An 18,418-nucleotide genomic window follows, 5' to 3' on the forward strand; every position below is an offset into this window, starting at 1 on the left:
ACATACTGGGAAGAAACCAAGAACATGGCACTTGTGCTACAAGAGTATATACATTATTCTTATCATTTGATAAGGAATGCTTTATACATTCCTCATGCAGCAAAGTGCAACTGCATCTCATCAGCTTCTACCTAGCTCTGACAGTATTTTATCCTGCTGGCGAAAGAAGTCTTTCAGCATCATTTCACTGAAGAAATGAAGACAGTATCATACAGTGCAATACGAAACAAAAAATAAGATCCTTCTGTCTAGAACTATTGCACATCTCACTGATGTTATTAAGGATTCTTCCTTCTAAATCTAAGAACGGTTATGTGCAACAAGTTAGGTAAAGCTTAGCACTGTCATATTTGGACATCCCTTTTTGTTTTCAGCAAGGTTGTCCACACAGCAATGTAAAGAACAAGTTTCAGTGTACTACTGAAGTCCAATGAGAGTTTTGAGTTTTGCTTCAAGAGCAGTCAATTGCACAGAGAGGTAAGTGGAGAAGAAACCCCACAGTTTCTTCCTTACTGCAAAGAAGCCTTGAGAAAACATAATTTTGCAATAAACATGTAGCATCACCATGCTACATCTGGCATACAGAAGAGAAATTATACCAACATGAAAATGGAAATCACTTAACTGAGAAAGAACGATCAAGGCATAATAGGGTCTATATATTGTGAAGTCTTTTATGAGACACAACAGACCCTCCACCTGCATTTGACTTCTTGTAGAACTCGTGCCATTTCACCAAAATGATCCACGATTCCAATTTTAATAAAGTAGGCAACCTTAGGCTTCAGATTCTCTCTTCTTCTTTCCGTCTTCTCCTAAATCACTGTCTTCCGACTGGCTACTGCTAAGGACTACAAATTGTCCTTCTCCACTGTTCTGGTTGGATCTGCTGGAAGCAGCTATCAACCGGCTTTGCTCCTCTAAGTCCTAATTTGAGAAGGGGAATAGGGAAATCAGCAAAAAAACATTAACTTCAAAGACATCTACAACTGAAACAGGATACAATTCTAATGATTTCTAAACTATCTTTTAATAGGATCAATGGACAGCTTCTGTACAGAGGCAATTAAAAGTCTGGATAGAAACCCAAAACATTAACATTTCAACAGTTGGCATTATTAGAACAGCTAACACATTACCACAGCTATACCTATAACCCACAAACCACAGCAGGTTAGAACAAGTATCTTCATCTACCCTGAGGTGCTGGAGCATATCTGGAGAAAAGCAATGAAGCTGGTACAAGTCTTATGAAGAGCAGCTGAAGGAAGTGCAGTTGTTTATCCTGGAGAAAAGGAGGCTCAGGAGAGATTTTGTCACTCTCAACAACTGTCTGAAGGAGTAAACAAGTAACAAGCAATAGGACAAGAAGAAATGGCCTCAAGTTGGGGAGGTTTAAGATTGGATATTAGGGGAAATTTCTTCCAGGGAAGTGGTGGAGTCAGCATCACTGGAGGTAATTAAAATATGTATACATGTGGCACATGGGGACATGGTTTAGTGGTGGACTTGGCAATGCTGGGTTAACAGCTGGACTCAACGATCTTAAAGGTGTCTTCCAAACTAAATGATACTGTGGGTTTTGCAGCCCCTTCCTCACTGTATCTGATCCCTCATCAGCAAAAGAAATTATTTTGGGCCTGTGACAGATGCTCCTTCAAGCACTGCTCTTAAGTATTCCTATAAAGACAATTTGTGGTTTATCTCCTCAGAAGAGCTCTTTTTAAAAACTACTATACAAAATTATACAAACTCTGCACAGGAAATACTTCTAATAATTCCATAATGTACTTGTACTAAATAATATGATACTGGAGCTTGGAATAGAAAACTGCAAAAGAAAGTAAGTAGGATTAAAAAATAAGTATCATATGTACCTTTTCAATTTGTTTTTGTTTATTCAGTTCTTTTTGTTGTTTCTCTTTGACTCTATCAATTTCTTTCTGCTTTTCTGATGCTTTTCGATCCTAAAGGGCAAAAATGTAAATGGAGTAACAAACAACAGCCTGGGATGTTTGATACTCTACCAGTTTGCTCAAAACCATTGCACCACTGTTTTGCTCATTCTTTTAAGGGACTGGTACGCTTGTTAAAGGTAACAAGCTGAATCCTATTGTTCCACAGTAGATGTTGGTCAGTCTTTCTATCTTGGGTTTATATTCTAGAAAACAAATCCCTTAAAGTACACCGTAAGAGTATTACTGCAGCTATAAGGATCTTGAAGAATATACTCTATTACATATATTACACATATGCTCTCCCTTCCATTTACAGGTATCCCTTGCCCCAAAAAGATTCTTACCAGTTCTGCATGAAAAGCAATCTGTTTTGCCAGTCCAACAGAGTCACAGATCTAAAGACAAAACAGATCAGAAATAACCAAAAAGATTCTAATAAAAATGCCTTTAAAATTGTGCCAGATTCCCAAAGTAGCTATACCAGCAGATTAAAGTACTTACAGGTAAGACTATCAGGTTTAACTGTTTTTCAGTACATAAACAAGATACTCCCCCCAGAGAAATCTCTCAGACAGCTTGAATGGATCCAGTATCTTGGAATCCACTGATGCAAGTATAAACATTACCAATACCTTTTCCCCTTCGTTATTTGATTCAAATATATAGCAGATGGAAGTTTGGCGGCTCTCAACTCTCCCTCCTGAGGTTCTGAGCACAAATCCAAAAAGGCGCTTATTCTCCTGATGTGTAGCGTACAAGACTACATTGGGCAAAGGAAACTGCCAAAAGGATCAAATACAGACATATTAAAACTGGTTCCAAATATTTTCTGTATGAGCTTTCGGTATACTGCATGTTCATTACTTCACTAGCATAAAGGCACAACCAGACCAGAAGAAGTTACAACCAGACCAAACATGTAATTACAGAACACAAGCAGATTAGAATGCAAGGATTAAATAATTCAAAAGAGGCAAACTAAAAACACAGTGCATGTAAGAAAAGGGGAGGGACCACATTTGCAATGAGACTCAGCTTTCTAAATGGGAATACAATCTTATTTTATTTTCTTTAAAGAGACATCATTCATACAAATTACACTTGTGACGAAGATATCAGTATTTGGTGCAGGTAAAGGCACTACTTCTCCAAAACCTTTACTACAATTAGTTCAACTCTCCTGAATGATATAAGAAAAAATAAAAAGAAAAAAACAAAACCCAAAATGAAGAAACCACATATCTTCGTTATTGCGTTACAATAAACTATTTTACATTCTTACTCCTGAAAGAGGGTGGACTTAGAAATTTCAAATATATCATCTTAAGACTTAGTAAAGAGTAATTTTTTTAATTCTGAAAGCCCCAACTAGAGCTGTGATAAACTGACAGGATGAGGTCTTCCTGATCTTAAATGTACACACTGAGAAATCTGGACATGCACTCAGCTGTTCTATCTCAACTCCACAAGCTCCTAGCTTTGGGGCAGTTTTGAATGTAATGCCACAAAGGTAAAGAGAGAAAAAAGGGCTACTTGACATATCAAGTAGCAAGACATTTTCACACCATCTGGATTTTCTTTTATGGAAATAGAAGCAATTCAGAGTGCCAATAAATAAATAAGTAATGTTTCTAAAAGACGACTCAAAGAAATTAAAACACACATCATAAACTGCGCATAAAGAGAAAGAGCAAGAGGGTAGAACATTTTTGAAATATGAAAAATAAAGACTGCCATTACTAAAGAATTAAGCTGGCTTTATTTGTTAACCTGAGAAGTAATCCACTTCTTTCTTTCAACTGCATTTTCTATAAAGAACTAGGCAATAAAAAAAAGAAAACTAACAACTGTGCGACATTCTCAATGCATTTATGCATTAAAACCCAAAAACCTAACAAAAGCAAGAAAGACCCAACATCAAGCAAACCCTTTTGGGCTTCAGAACTAATCTGACTCCAACTTCAACATTACCTCTTTACTAATAATATAAATGTTTGTAATCAAGCCTTGTTAAAATACAAGATTTCAAAAGCCTATTTGATCTACTGAAATCACCCCTGTTATAAACCTGATTTGCTAGTGGTTATCTGTCTATTTTTAAATGTATGCCTTAGTCTCCTAATTTCAGTGGAAATTTGTCTGGAGATCTCATGCTGTCAGTGATTTTTGCTAACATCCAATAATGTTATTTTCAAAGTAGAAGAAATTGCATTGTTGGGTATTTATCTTAAAACGTAAAGTTACTTACTCTTAGTCTTGTAACTTGTGTCTGTGGATCAATTAACCTAAAAATTTGTTTTGAAAAACAAACCAGAAATTAAGTTTTACCAAAGTGAAAGAAGATCATTCTGTAAATAAACATCAGTAAAAGTCTGGCAGGAAACTTACTTTAAACAGTCACATGTGACTAACAAATGCGATTCTGTCATCCGGAAAACATTATGGATGGCACGAGCTGCCAGTATTTGACGCATTGTTTCATAAACAACATCTGGACTTTCATCAGATTTCACCTCCATAGAGCCAAGAAATCTTACAATAAATAACTGATGAAGAATTGAATCTAAAACAAAGAAGAGCATTGGAAAAAAGTTAACTCCGTTTTGGGTTTTCCATTCAAACCCAAAGATGGACTTCATTAAACTCCAAATTTCTCATAACTTGGAAAGAGATTGCTCATGAATTAGAGGTACCATTACCAAATAGCACATCACACGTCTTCTCATTTGGTTTAATGAATACAAAAGGTGCAATGAATTATTTTTAAAAGACTTTCAGACAGTAACCTGACTTAACACAACTTGTCCAACACACTGCTGATGTAACCAAGCATTCGAAAACCGGCATTAAAGCAGAAGAGAGAAGTTACAGATGAAAACAGAAAAGTAATTTTAAAATTCTATTTTTATTTTGCATTGAAATAAAAATTTTACCTTCTGTTTCAGATTTTGAGCCTCCCAATTCACCAAAAGGATTTGTGCGTCTATTAAAAAAATGAAAACATTAAACCAGGAGTCAGATTACAAGAACCACTCACGAGTAATGTAGTAATCTCATGCTGCATCAAATAAGAACTTGTAGTGACGTCCCAGACTTGTAATCCAGAGGAATAACGTACAATAAATCTTAAGAACAAGCATTTTATCAGGAGTTACACATAACTTGCTATATTCAAGGGCACAAACCTTGGTATTATTGTGCTATTGCTGCTATAGAGAGTTTTGCTCATATGGCATTTTTTTCTATACCTGAATTAAGACCAACTCAAAACTTTGTTAATCTTTGAAAAGGTACAGTTTTAGGGTGATGAAATTTCACAGAACAGCTCCAGGAAGTACGACCAAAAGCTAGTCCTTTCAGTACTCCTCATAGGAGCACCACACTTCTCATCACTGTCTCAAGTTGTTGGATTACTTACTGAAGAGAAGTCACTGGTTTTGTTTCAAATGCAGCTTTCTGAAAACACCACTGGGGTTTTACTCCTAGAGCTCAAGAGAAATGTGGCTATTTCTGGCTCTCAAAGACAGAATTGCTATCAGTTACAACAAAAAGTGAAAATACTCTAGGCTTCCAAGTCTACATTTTTCAAAAGCAGTAAAGCAATGCTGAAAAGAGTATGGGAAATGAAGAAATACTACTTAAACCTTCTATAAAGGACAAAACCCTTTCTCTTTGGCTAACTGGTATCTGAAAAACTATTGTCAATGGTTCAGTAAACTTCAAATTAGGTTTTATAGGGGAGCAATGAAGGTGTCGCCTCTCAACAGTTAGTGTTCTAAAGCAAATTTCAGAAGAGAAAAAACCTGTCAGTTTTATTTTAGCAATGAACTCTAACTAAGGAATGTCCAGTTTAACACAGTAAAATTGTTCTAGATTGAACTCTGAAGTCAAGAGGGCATTGCTACAATGTTTATGTAACATGGACTCAAGAATCATCCCATTAAATGCTGACCTGTGGCAATACAATAATGGGAAATTCTTTCTATTGGCATCTTTTATTGCTCAGACTTTTGTCATTTTAGGTTAGACTGGCACAGTAAATGCACTATCTCACAGGATTTTTCCAAAGGCAAAAATAAAATTTAAATATGTCATCAGTATCAGAAACTAAGGAAAGGGGTTTATTTTAATCATTAATACTTCTAAAGTAGCATGTTGCCTATCTGCACAAGCACTGCAGTTCCTTATCATAGACAGTGGTGGTTAATTGAAAATACTGAGCACAACTCTATCATTTCTGCTATGAAAAAAATGATTTTCTAGAATGGAATTGTAACTGATGACATGAAATTAGCTGAAGTATTAACCTCTCCTCCTCCTGGAATATAGGTCTATTTTAAATCAATCCATTCTTAAGAATCTAGCTAGCCAACTATTATCCTGCCCTACCAAATAACAACAAAAACAAAGACGTTGATAAACTTGAATATATAATTTTAACTCTTACGTATCTGTGAGGTGCAACTGAAAATTCAAATATTTTTCTAGAGGGCAGGGGAATAAAAGTCATTACTGTGACTAGAGTCACGTAAATTAGTTTTCATCTTTTTGGCTTTTTCTGTTGTTGTTAAGAGCAGCTGGATCTGCAAATATGTTTTCTTAATGTCCGAATTCTGTACACGTAGTTCCAGAAATGCAGTGCAGATCCAGAGGTCTTTCTTACTATTTTTGAGTGGGAAGTTTACAAAAGTAGAAGAAAATGTTTTTATAGTTTGGGAAGAGCTCTTTGACAATTTTAACTTGTCTGTGTATGAGATTACTCTAGAAGCCTAGATCATTTTCACTCACCTTTCAGGTTAAGAAGAGTGTCATCGTATGCCATCATCACCTGGACACAGGGCTACCAAATTTCTCTTGAGTTTCCAAGAGGAAATAACCCAAGCTGCTGCGTGAGCAAGCAATAGGAAAGGAAAATACTTTGTGAAACCAAAAGATTAAAATAAATCAATAAATAAAAGCATTAGCTGTTAAAGCAAGAGAAGCTCCTATTAAATAGAAAACTGCACCCTGAATCTAGTGCATGTAATTAAGCAATTTTTTTTTTAAACTCTATTCAACAATTCAGGAAATTGTTTCACTTCAGTAACCACTGCAAATTCTTGTGACATGAGTGTTCTGGAGCTGCAGCATCAACATGGGTTTCTTGTTGACTTGTTTTTAAATTAGTAACATTAACTTCAGGATTTTTTTTTCTTTATGTTTCCTACCTGCCTGATTGCCCTGAAGATTTTGTTTGACCAGGAAAATCTTCACTAACTGGAGAGATTATGTCAAATTGTATAGGAGTGTCAGGTGCAACAAGTGAATCCAAGGAAAGTGCTGATAAACCTGCTGATTCAGATCCCAGTGACCCTGTGCTGCTCGTACGAGGTGCAGGAGGACGAGATTGTCTAAAACAAAAAAAGACAAAAATGAAGCTATCTTAGGTTCAGGGTGGGTGATAACAAATTAAACCATATGGGAGACTCCAAAACTTGAATGTAAAACAACATAAAACCTAAAAACCTGACGGTCAGGCTATAGCAAACAAAAGCGGAGTCTATGTTCCTAGTCAAATTTAAGTTAAAATTACTACTTGCATTTATATCTGCACCAGATTGTATTATATTTCATATGTGATTATATATTTATGTTAAAACAATCTGAGATCTGTTTCCAGGAGTTGGATACATTACGTAAAGTCTCACTATGAGTTCATACAACAAACCTGACATACAATGCAATCAACAGAACTGTCTACTCAGCTGGAAATCTGGATGACTTGTAACAGTGGATGCTACATGATGCTGGAAAGGTGAGTTCAAGAAATTTTCCTCCAACTTATTAAAGATTTAGTTCTGAACATAGAAAGTTTTGCTGTTTGTTTGGTTTTCCTGGAACTTCATCCAGGATTCTCTTTACAAATGTGCTCTTCAAATGGCCTGTACTTCATTAACTTACACAGTCGGCCGCATGCTCTCATGCCTCTGTTGGAAAGAAGGGGATGGAGTAACAGCCTCCAGAGCTGACTGATTTACACGTGCAGCAATTTCCTGCAATAGAGGGATGGGAAAAAAATAACTGAAAACATTTTCCTCAAAATAGGCTTTAAGATTTTAATTTAATTTATACGCAGTTGACAGAAGTTATAAACAACCCTTTGTGAGAATCTTACTTTCCTAAATTTTCACTAACATACTTGTAGTATTTTCTTCTAACTTGCAAAACTTTTTTTGCTGCTCACTTTCTGAATTTTAATGAATGCACTTGCTTTGTTGTATGGCAGCTGTTAAGAAAAGAAGCAATAGAGAAAACTCCCAATGAAAAGTCTGATACAATATCCCAATGTAGCCAGGGAGAAAAAGAAAAATCTCATTTGAGAAATGCAGTCCTCAGCTACTGCCTAAAACCATGAAGATTCAAAAGTCTGTCCTTGAAATCTGGGAACGCTTATATGTTTCTGAAAAACTGAGACATGAACAAGTATCAAGTAAGGACTATGTAACAATATTATTTCAACAAACAATGGACCATTTACAGTTGAAGAATTCCATTTTAATCTTCAATTGGAATCCCTAATTCTGAAGAATTTAATGTTGATTCCTTTGCTTCATGGTGTAAAGCCAATAGTGAAAGCCCTTGAGGAAAGAGAATTTTTGGAGAGGGAAGGTGCAGGAGACAAAACAATGAAGAAGCCACATTTAGTACGAGTATACAACTCAAAATTAAAATGAAAATGAGAATTACTGTAAAGCCATTGGGAAGCAAGAAGAAGGCACGAAGATCAAGGTGTAACTGCCCACACTTTCACTGATGCAAGAGAGCTGCACCCATTTATGCCAGGCCTAAACAGCAGCTCAGCTGCGTATTCACCAGAACACGTGCTTCAGGTAACTGTGCTCTGCATTAAAACTGTTTTGTTTCTCATCTGTATATTAACTTAAGACAGTCAGACAGGTACTTGTATTATCTACAAAGTTATATTTAGTTCCTAAACCAAAACCTGGCATGACACACTTCTATTTCACCCTGACCTTCCAGATCATTTGGCAAGAGCCTTGCATTATGTAGGTGAGTGATGGATTTCTGTATTATTCTACAAGCTGCCTGTTGACTGCTCTATCTACACTTCACGTGCTGGTATACGATCATTTGAAAGTTTCCTTTCCAGTAACATGTTTCAGACTTCAGCAGAGACATTAAAGAGTACAATATCACTTTCAACACACTTTACATGTAGATAAATGCTCTGTTGCAAAACAATAGCTTTTTTTGGGCTAAATCCCCTAATTTAGCAAGTAAGAATTGCTATGTAAGTCTGTATCAATATGAATTTGATAAATAAATATAAATGTAAACCATATAAATGACATTAATTTACTTACCCAAATTCTCTACATGAAACAAATAATCAATTTCCAACTCTTAAGAAGGCAAATAACTCATTCATGAAGTGAAAATATGCTTTTCCTACAAAATTGCTATGCTCCTAAGATTCATTATTTATAAAATTGCCAGTTTCCTCTAGCAGGAATTAGATGTATCCATCTGAGTATGTGTCATAATGATTTGGAACAAAGTGTCACATAGAAGATACAAACACATCCTGAATATGTCAAAAAGCTATACCAAATATAAAAGTCATGCATTATTATCACTTTCTATCTAAGCATTTAGATGAAAGATACAAAGGATTATATGATTTCATAATATGAAAAGCTCACAATTAGACATGTCAGAAGTACTCAAGCTTAATTTTATGCTATCAATTGGATCCAGCTGATCTCTTATTTTTGTGTGTATCTACATCTTAACATCTTGCTGATACTATAAATTTTAGTCAAGTTACCTCGGGGTTTTCACTTAGATATATCTGTTTAGATATGTTGTTTATGGTGCATATCCACTGAAAAAGAGAAGGGAGGGGGGAGAAAAAAAAATTAATTTTACATTGTTTTTTAACAAACTTGATTAAATACCCAAGCTGGCTCATTCCAGCACTTCTTCTACTTTCTCTGTAACTTCAGGGAGCCAAACCAGTATTCCACACACCCAGCCTGTCACTAAATTCACTGCTATCTCCATATTGCACCTTACGGCATCAGATTTTACTTGAAAAAATTTAGTCATACTAAAGATCAAAACTAAAGCAAACTTAAATCATGACTGAGGAATTAAAAAAATACATAAATCAGGATTCTCTCTACTCCATTATTCTGTGACTGCAGATGACATTGTTTCCTCAGGACATTATACAGATTCAACCTGCCTTTTGAGGAATTTGCCCATTTCTTGCATCTGTAAGCTAGAGTCTAATTTCTCCCTGCGCTGTGGAAAACCATCTGCTCCTGCTCCTTGCTTTTCAGCTTCTCCCTGAAGAAGAAAACAAACCGGACTGTATGTGTACTAGTGGGGCTGCTCCACTGAACCCCAACTTGTTGTTAGGGTTGTTACCTGAGCTACCTAGAAGACAGCACAGCACTTACAGCCCAGAAAAATCACAAATTTGAGCTGCTAAAGCTGGCTATGAACTCCCTTCCTCTGGTGAGGCATCTGAGCAAATGAAGCAACCTGACACAGGCCAGCTAAAAACCTTAGAAATAGCATAAAAGGTCATTTTGTATTTGTGTACCATTGAAGATTGTTGAAGAAGTTGAACGCAGGCTGAAAGTACCGTATTTCCTTATCCATCTGCTTGCCCAAACATATTTTAAATCAACAGTGCTTTTAAAACATTTTCTTTCCCATCCTGCCTCTTATTGAAGAGTTTATATTGAATAATAATGGAAACAGACATAACTTTTTAATTAAAAAATACTTTATATCACTTACTACATCTATTGCTTTGTTTTGGGACAAATCTGATTCTGTGAATAGACTATCAATGTAATGAATCTATCAGTTTGGCCAATCTGTGCAAGGTCCAAGAAAGCTGTAAAAAGCTGCCCAAATCACATCAATTCTAGTAACTAGGCCCTTCTTGGTCAGACCAGTACAAGACTAACATTAAGTTATTATTTGCAAAAAAGTCTACAGAAGTTTTATTTTCACTTCTAGAGAAAGCTAAAAAAAAAAAAAAAAATAAAAAAAAAAATAAAAGATCTCTCTGCTGGTTGGGTGGGTTTTTTTCCATTGCCTTTTCCCAACAATATTTACTACAACATACAAGTTTGCTGACCTATTATTTGAACACTGACATTTCCCAGCTGGTATTCATCCATTTCACAGGCAAGGAAATCTGTATCACCAGACTTAGCAGCTATTTGGAAACAGCGATCACAAGCAGCTTTGAAAGCAGTCCAAAAGCAAATTATTTCACATTTTTTGATTCAACTTGCTCATGAAGTATAAACACATTTCCCATCGTGCATCAGGGGCAGAAAAAACATTTTTCCTCATCTGTCAAATGCCTCTATCCTTGTCTATGTCCTAACCTACGACTTCCTTTATTTTCCACTCCTGACAAGCAGGTAGGAAGAAGGAAGGTTAGGAAAGCATGTACAGGAAGAAGAAAAGCAGCATTTTGTCACGATTCCCCTACTGCTAGCTATTTTAGCTGTGGGTTATGTTTTGTGGGGTGATTTTTTTCTCTTTTTCCCTTTCTTTCATAATACTGAATAGAACTTGGGGCAATCATAGCTGCAGTTTTTTTCTCTAGGATTTAAACAGTAATATTTTGTCAGTTAAAAAGTTCACTACTTACCACCCAGAGAACATAAAATGAGCATTCCAACTATTATTACAAATGTATTCCTTCTGAGCAACAGAAAATCACTGGACTCCACGTGAACCCCTATAAGCTTACCTCTTCGTAATCTTTTTTACTCTCTGCCTGTAAGATTGAAGACCTGAAAGAGGAGAATGGAAAAGACAATTCCATCTCTTCAAATACATTCAGACAGGAAACTTCATGTTTCTACAGTGCACAACAAATTAAGAAAGGCTGAAGTGCAGTCAACATTTAACTGGGGGGTAGGAGAAACATACATTTTCATTTCAATTGAAAACAGAAAAGTATCGAAATTCTAATTGTGCCCATGTAATACTTAGGCACTCACAAAATGCAATAATACATGACTGTAAACTCGTTGTAGTCATTTTATTCTGAAATACCACTGCCCTACATTATAAAGCTTATTAAAAAAAAAGTGCAGACACTATGAGGTTAAAAAGACATCCCAGATTTTGCTTCTAAATACCCCCAAAAATCTATCAAGCTATAATCTGGTCAACGGTAGGCCATCTTTCTTTTCTGAATTAGTGAGTCCAGTATTACTTACAGGTAACAGTAATACAACAATACTTACTTTTTGCCATCAAACGATGTTATCTGAAAACAGTACCGTCTGTCCTCACAGTCCACAGCCATCACAGAACAATTGTCTATATCCATGACAAGTCCCCCAGCTACATCACCTCTTGCCTGGCTCATCAGATTTCCACCTTGGGTGAAGTAAAACTGTCTCTCCCAACTGGAAGATACCAGCCCTGTCTTACTAGAAGATAAAAAGAGGTTCTTAGTAGATCTGGAGTTCAGCTGAGCTGAAAATCGTGTGGAACAAACCAACTCAACACGTCAGAAAATTTTTTTCCCAGTTGAATGTTTTAGGTTAGCTTTACAGTTAAATTAGTCTCTCTCCGTTTGTGGTTCTTCATGCTAAATCTATTGTGGGGAAAAAATACAAAAATAATAATAATAGCTTTATTAAATTATGTGAAACCATTTAGAATAAAACAGTAAGTATTTCAGTTCTGATGATCAGCTTTTATGGTACTGCTTTATACAATATACATATTCAAATTATATGCACTATCAATATAATTGATTAGACCTTTGAACTCTGCATTTACATTGTTAAAACAACATTTTCAATAACTTTATGTTAAAAATTAGCTTAGCCACATAAGATACCTCCATTGTCTGAGTATTTTGTACCCGTCAACAAGATTTCCAGTATCTTGCTTTGAGTGTATTAGGTTTTGGGCTTTTTTTTTTCCCCAGAATAAGAAAAGAGGCACAATCTAAAACCAAAACCCAGAAACACTTGCAGTTTAGCCTCCCATTCTGTTCAGATACCCTCTTCAATATTAATTGCTGCAACTGTGTTTTACTACAGAATCCATGCCCCATTCAGTAAGTATGTTACTCTAACAGTTGTTGTAAAAGCATACACATTTTTAAAAAAAATTCCTTGGAGCTTATTATATAAACTACAGAAAAATAATCTGAGTGTTACAACTTATTTTTAGTAACTATAAAAATCAGCTGCTAGATTTTAATAAACAGAGTAGCAGCTCCCTCCAGTGGGCAAAAGAGACCATTCGATGTGTATTCCAGTTTGCAGAGACTATTTTGCCTTGTGTATCTCAAGCTTGCCATATTTTATTAGTAACTTGAATCCCAAAGCTTTAACAGATACTTATACACCAATCCTGTTGTTTTCCAATTACAATCCAGTGAAATTACACTCAAACTTTTTGATGTGAAAATTCAGGCAAAAATTAGACTAAAATTAGGATAACTGCTTTGCACCAGAATGACACTATGTTAATGTAACAATGAACTTAATACCAAGAAAGTGAAGGAGTTGAAAGAAACAGAATAGCTGCTATGTGACTTACTCAACTAAGTATATAACATCAGCATAGCTAACTTCAAGCAAACACTGCACACTCTTTTAGCTTTTCTTTCCCAAAATTAAATATGTGCAATTTTTAAGTAACAATTTAGCCTTACTTTCTTGCATTGAGATAGCCAGCTTTCCGTGTTAGGTTTCTATGAACAGGAAATTTCGTAGTGTCCGGATCAGGCAAATACAGTGGATCACTAGCTACTTCCAAATCCTCTATAGTTTGTTGCATGTTTTCTACTTCACAATCCATTTCCCTGCGAACACTAAAGCAAGTATTATGTTATTAACAAAGATCATTTATTAATAAAAGTAGAAACAGAAAAAAGAATTGCCTTGGTAATGGTTCAAAATTCAGCAAAGCAACTTACTTCTGTACACTTGTGCCAATGTTGGTCAAAAATTCTTCCAGCTGCTCAGTAAGATTTTCTGAACCCATTTTAAAAAAACTTATCTTAAAAAAGAAAAAAAGATAATTTAATAAAGCTATATTAATAAAACTACATAAACTATTAACAGATGAAACCATGCTTTTGTCTGCAAGCGAAACCTGATGCTGACATTGCAGTGGGATTTCATTGTGTCAAGACGATGTACAGAGTCACCTGGAGTAAATACAGAAATATGCAGAGACTGCCCTGGAAAAGGAACAAGGTACAAAGTTTGACCTATCAGTGATCCCAAGGTGTCTCTGTACTTTGTCAAGCTCACCATTCTCCCAACTGCTGTGTTATGGGTGGGGTTATTGGGAGCATAGGAGAGGGAAAACCTGTGAGGACTTGTCCAGGGCTGTCCTCTAACTGTGGACCCTGCCAAGGGGAGCTGACAATATGTACCTTAAAAGCAGTATAATCCGTATCAGTCCAGAAAAACTGCCACATCTGAATGGATATTAGCCATGTGAAATCTCAGAACAGGAAGCCACAAGCACAGTCCCCCTCTTCCCATTCTCAGATTCAGAAGAAACATGCACCTGAACAGGTTGTACTATCTACTGTTACAGAAACCATTCAGAGCTAAGGTCTTAAATACAAGCTGCAAAGGTTCTTCTAGAAATCAAGAGTTAAAACCTGGAAAGCTTTCATACAGCACGCAGAGGTTACTTTCTACCCAGGACACTGTAGCAGTGCCAGCTGCTGGGAAGTCTGACTTTTTCTTTTAAAAAAAAAAAACCCAAATACTGATAATACACTTCTGAAAATACAACCTAAGACTCTCCATAGAACTTTTTCATAGTTGTATTTTCTATCGCACCCATCCTCAAATAAACCAATCACGAACTCATTTATATTCAACAAAACAAAGCCAGATTGATTTTTAGCATTCCATGTCTTCCTTTCCTTGGCTGAAAACAGTAGTGACATGACTGTGGTAATTATCTCATCTCAAAATAGCTGCCACAGGAACGAGTTTATCTTACTTTCTAAGAAGGTACACTTCCCTGTGGGCTTGTCTGCACAGAAGTTTTAATCAGCTATTCCCATTAGTGACCAAGTGGAAAAAAGTACCCAACAATGAAAATTTTGGCAGTGCATTAAACTGAGCAATCTGGGTTTCAGGGTAGAATTACATCTTTATATTTGTCATCCAGACTTTCCTTTAAGATTTTCTGATGGGAATGAGGGCATATCGTGTTCAAGGCCAGGTTGGACAGAGCCTTGGGCGACATAGTTTAGTGTGTGCTGTCCCTGCTCATGGCAGGGGGGTTGGAACTAGATGATCTTAAGGTCCTTTCCAACCCTAACTATTCTATGATTCTATGATGAGATTTATACACTCACTGGGAAATTACTAGTGCTGGCTACTGACAGCATTCACACCAGCAGGTATGACAGCTACAGGGATGAGGACGGATGCTTTCTTGGATTGTGAAAGAGGTCTTGCAGTGGATTTCAGTATATCAACCTTCATGAAATATTTCTACATCTTCTTTCAGACCTACAGCTTTCAGAATATGAAATTACCTGAGCCTGCATGTATCCCAGCAGGGGTTCTAGCATAGCAATTTTCTTTTTGTACTGAAGAGTATTTAATGCACAGAAATAATGCATCATAGTCTGATGCTGTTTTTTCCTTGAAGTATATACATCTTCCATAACTTCAGCCTTGATCTAAAGAGAAACAGACAGGCAGAGGGGAGAAAAAAGAATGTTTGAGACTTGAATTCATCATATGCCTTCTGGACAACTTTCTAGCCAGCATGATAAAAAAAACAACACAGTTGCCCTATACTCTATCATCACTGCATATTTTACCCTACAATTCCACTTCTCTAATTTATACATGAGATACATGAAAAACAAACACAGCTTTCTTTTCTCCCTGGCAAGTGTGGTTATTTCTTTGCAAAAATAAATTTAATATAATACCACAATCTTAATCACAGAGCATTTTCAGTGTTACAAGACAGGCATGTATTAGAGAAACTTGCTTCTCTGTTCTGAAGCAAACTGTCTAGACTGCTAAAACAAACTCAGACTTCAGGTAGAATCTGCCATACATTGTCTTCCATCATAAAAGTATACATATTAGATTAAAATTAGATCTTCTCTAAGAATCTTTATATTATTTTGTTTTACAAACCTTTTCATTTTCCCTTCTTTTTGACAACCGACCGTATCTGGTAATGGCAGCATCATGATCTAAGCAAAGAGAGAATTTATCATAGTAATTTATAAGTAGAGACAACTTTCCGTTATGAAATCCTGCATCTAATCTTTTTTGCTTCTAAAGCAATGAAGTAATTTACATTGCGAGATGCAGAATCCTTACTTTATCTATACTTACAGAGTATGTTCTCTGCGATCATACAGTAGAGCTACCTAAAATAGTAACTTCTGACAATAGGGGAGAAAACTATCAAACCATTCGTAAGGAGGTAAAATTTGTTTATGAATCCAATCCTGACTTTAGGAAGTGAACTAGCACCTCAGTATTTTTAGTAGTCTTGGTAGCATAATCATAAATTATTTAATACACTTTAATTAGTCACTTTAAGCCTTGCAAATATCTTCACTAGTTTTCTAAGTAAACAATCTACAATAAAGTCATCTTGTAACGTCTATAATATTAGGTATTTTACACTTACCATTGCTTGAAATTTGGAAGACTTCTTTTAGAGTTAATATCTCTACAAAACAATATATCACAATTTAAATAATTTGTTATTGACATAACATTTATATATTGAGGTTTCTCGTGCAACTTTTCACTACTGAACAGTTGTAGTTCACACCTTGTAATATACCGAGTTACTAGCACAGGCACTATGTGGCCAGGAAAGTCTGCTCCTACTTACTGCCAGTGTATCATTCATGTGCCTCTCAGTCTTACCAAAAAAGACACCACACTGTCTTTTGAGTTTAGCCCAGACATTATATTCATATCATGATATTATAATATATATAAGTATTTCCTGAACATGCAAGTTATCTGAAAATTATTCTTTCCCAATGTTTACATTAACTGCATAATTTTCATCTGGAATAAAAGGTAAGTGCTTCCATAATGTAATCTTTTTGTTGAAACCTGAATAGTGCCAAGTTCGTCAACTGTAATACTCTCATGAATAGAAATAACTCATTTTTTAAAAAATTGGGAGATGCATACTTTGAGAGCTGAAAAATAAGTCGTGTATTCTATTTAGTGAAACGAGCTGTGGAGATCAAATGCTATGGATTTGTTACTGTTGCTGTTGGTAGAAACAGTATTCATTTGTGCATTCTACCTTTAAGATCCCTTTCTTTAAACTGGGTAATAGGAAACATCATTGCATCTGCAAGTTGAGTTGAAAGTACTGCATGGCAAGAGCTGAGCTGTAAACAAGAGAAAGAAGGAAATTTTAGGAAAACAGTGCTGAGACATGTCAAATCAAGGTAGGTTGACATCAATTTCACTCAAAAATTACATGTACTAAAGCACAATTTTACACATTCATGTTTTTGCAGCTATTCTTTCCTAGATTCCTGATCTCATCACTAGCTTTTTATAGGAGACCCATTTTAGAGTTTAGTATTTGTGCCTACTTTTCCAACTTTATTCCAAGTTACTGGATCACATCAGAACATGGCCTCATACATTCTGACGACTAGTCAGTTTATTTCTCAAATTTCCCTCCAGCTACGTAACAGCTTATCTTTCACAGATTACAGATGTAGAACAAATGTGTTCTTCCTCCCAAAATGCTGTTTAAGTAGTGTTAAAAAGTGAGGAGAGGAATCACATTAAAAAAAGAAATCCTGATTCAGATTTAATGGTGCCAAGTTGCCTTTCATAAAAGTCAGTTTCCATCTCCGATGCCAACAGCAGTTTGACTGACAAACTTCCTTTGTCAGTCAGGCATCTAAAAATCAGGCAATATAAATACCCTCATGAAAAACAGTTTCTAACTGCCATTCTGTAATGGTTTTGGCTGTATATACAGGAAGTGAACCTGCATTCTTTCTCAACAACGTATCCTCACTTTGCTGAATTGATTCTTTTCTTCAGGTTGTATAAGTAGATGCTGCAATATACAATGAAGTGTTACCTTATTGAGAAATTAAGGCCATTTCTGTATGTTCTATCTTGAAAAAGGCTGCGATAATTAAGCAAGTTAAAGTCTATATATGAAAACATTAGTAAATAAGTGAAACAAATGTAAGTACTTGCCTCATCTATCACTTTTGCAAATTGCTGTAGAGTGGAAGTCATCACTTCATCGTCTCCCCCTAGTGGAAAACGCTAGAAGAAAGTAAAAGGCAACTTGTTAGCAGCGTTTTTCGCCATTCACAAAACTGTACTAACCATGTCTCAATTCTCATTTTGAAAAAAAAAAAAAGTCTATTTTAAAAATATATTAATCTAATTAAT

General features: G+C 35.7%; 1 protein-coding gene across 1 annotated transcript in view; it reads right to left on the bottom strand.

Moving 5' to 3' along the window:
• Positions 1-777: 777 nt before the first annotated feature.
• The window catches only part of APPL1 (adaptor protein, phosphotyrosine interaction, PH domain and leucine zipper containing 1), a 19,901-nt gene continuing 2,260 nt past the window's right edge, over positions 778-18,418 (bottom strand). The window contains exons 3-21 of the mRNA XM_010014172.1: positions 18,218-18,289; positions 17,295-17,382; positions 16,656-16,697; positions 16,151-16,209; positions 15,532-15,678; positions 13,939-14,021; positions 13,675-13,833; positions 12,245-12,433; positions 11,743-11,785; positions 9,787-9,843; positions 7,899-7,990; positions 7,166-7,348; positions 4,892-4,941; positions 4,347-4,521; positions 4,207-4,243; positions 2,591-2,737; positions 2,303-2,353; positions 1,878-1,967; positions 778-927 (exon numbers count right to left, since the gene is read on the bottom strand). Of these exons, the coding sequence (XP_010012474.1) occupies positions 778-927; positions 1,878-1,967; positions 2,303-2,353; positions 2,591-2,737; positions 4,207-4,243; positions 4,347-4,521; positions 4,892-4,941; positions 7,166-7,348; positions 7,899-7,990; positions 9,787-9,843; positions 11,743-11,785; positions 12,245-12,433; positions 13,675-13,833; positions 13,939-14,021; positions 15,532-15,678; positions 16,151-16,209; positions 16,656-16,697; positions 17,295-17,382; positions 18,218-18,289 (1,914 nt within the window). The remainder of the gene's footprint in view (positions 928-1,877; positions 1,968-2,302; positions 2,354-2,590; positions 2,738-4,206; positions 4,244-4,346; positions 4,522-4,891; positions 4,942-7,165; positions 7,349-7,898; positions 7,991-9,786; positions 9,844-11,742; positions 11,786-12,244; positions 12,434-13,674; positions 13,834-13,938; positions 14,022-15,531; positions 15,679-16,150; positions 16,210-16,655; positions 16,698-17,294; positions 17,383-18,217; positions 18,290-18,418) is intronic.

Source organism: Nestor notabilis, unplaced genomic scaffold (genome assembly GCF_000696875.1).
Source record: "Nestor notabilis isolate BGI_N333 unplaced genomic scaffold, ASM69687v1 scaffold4565, whole genome shotgun sequence".
In the NCBI taxonomy this organism is placed as follows: Eukaryota; Metazoa; Chordata; class Aves; order Psittaciformes; family Psittacidae; genus Nestor; species Nestor notabilis.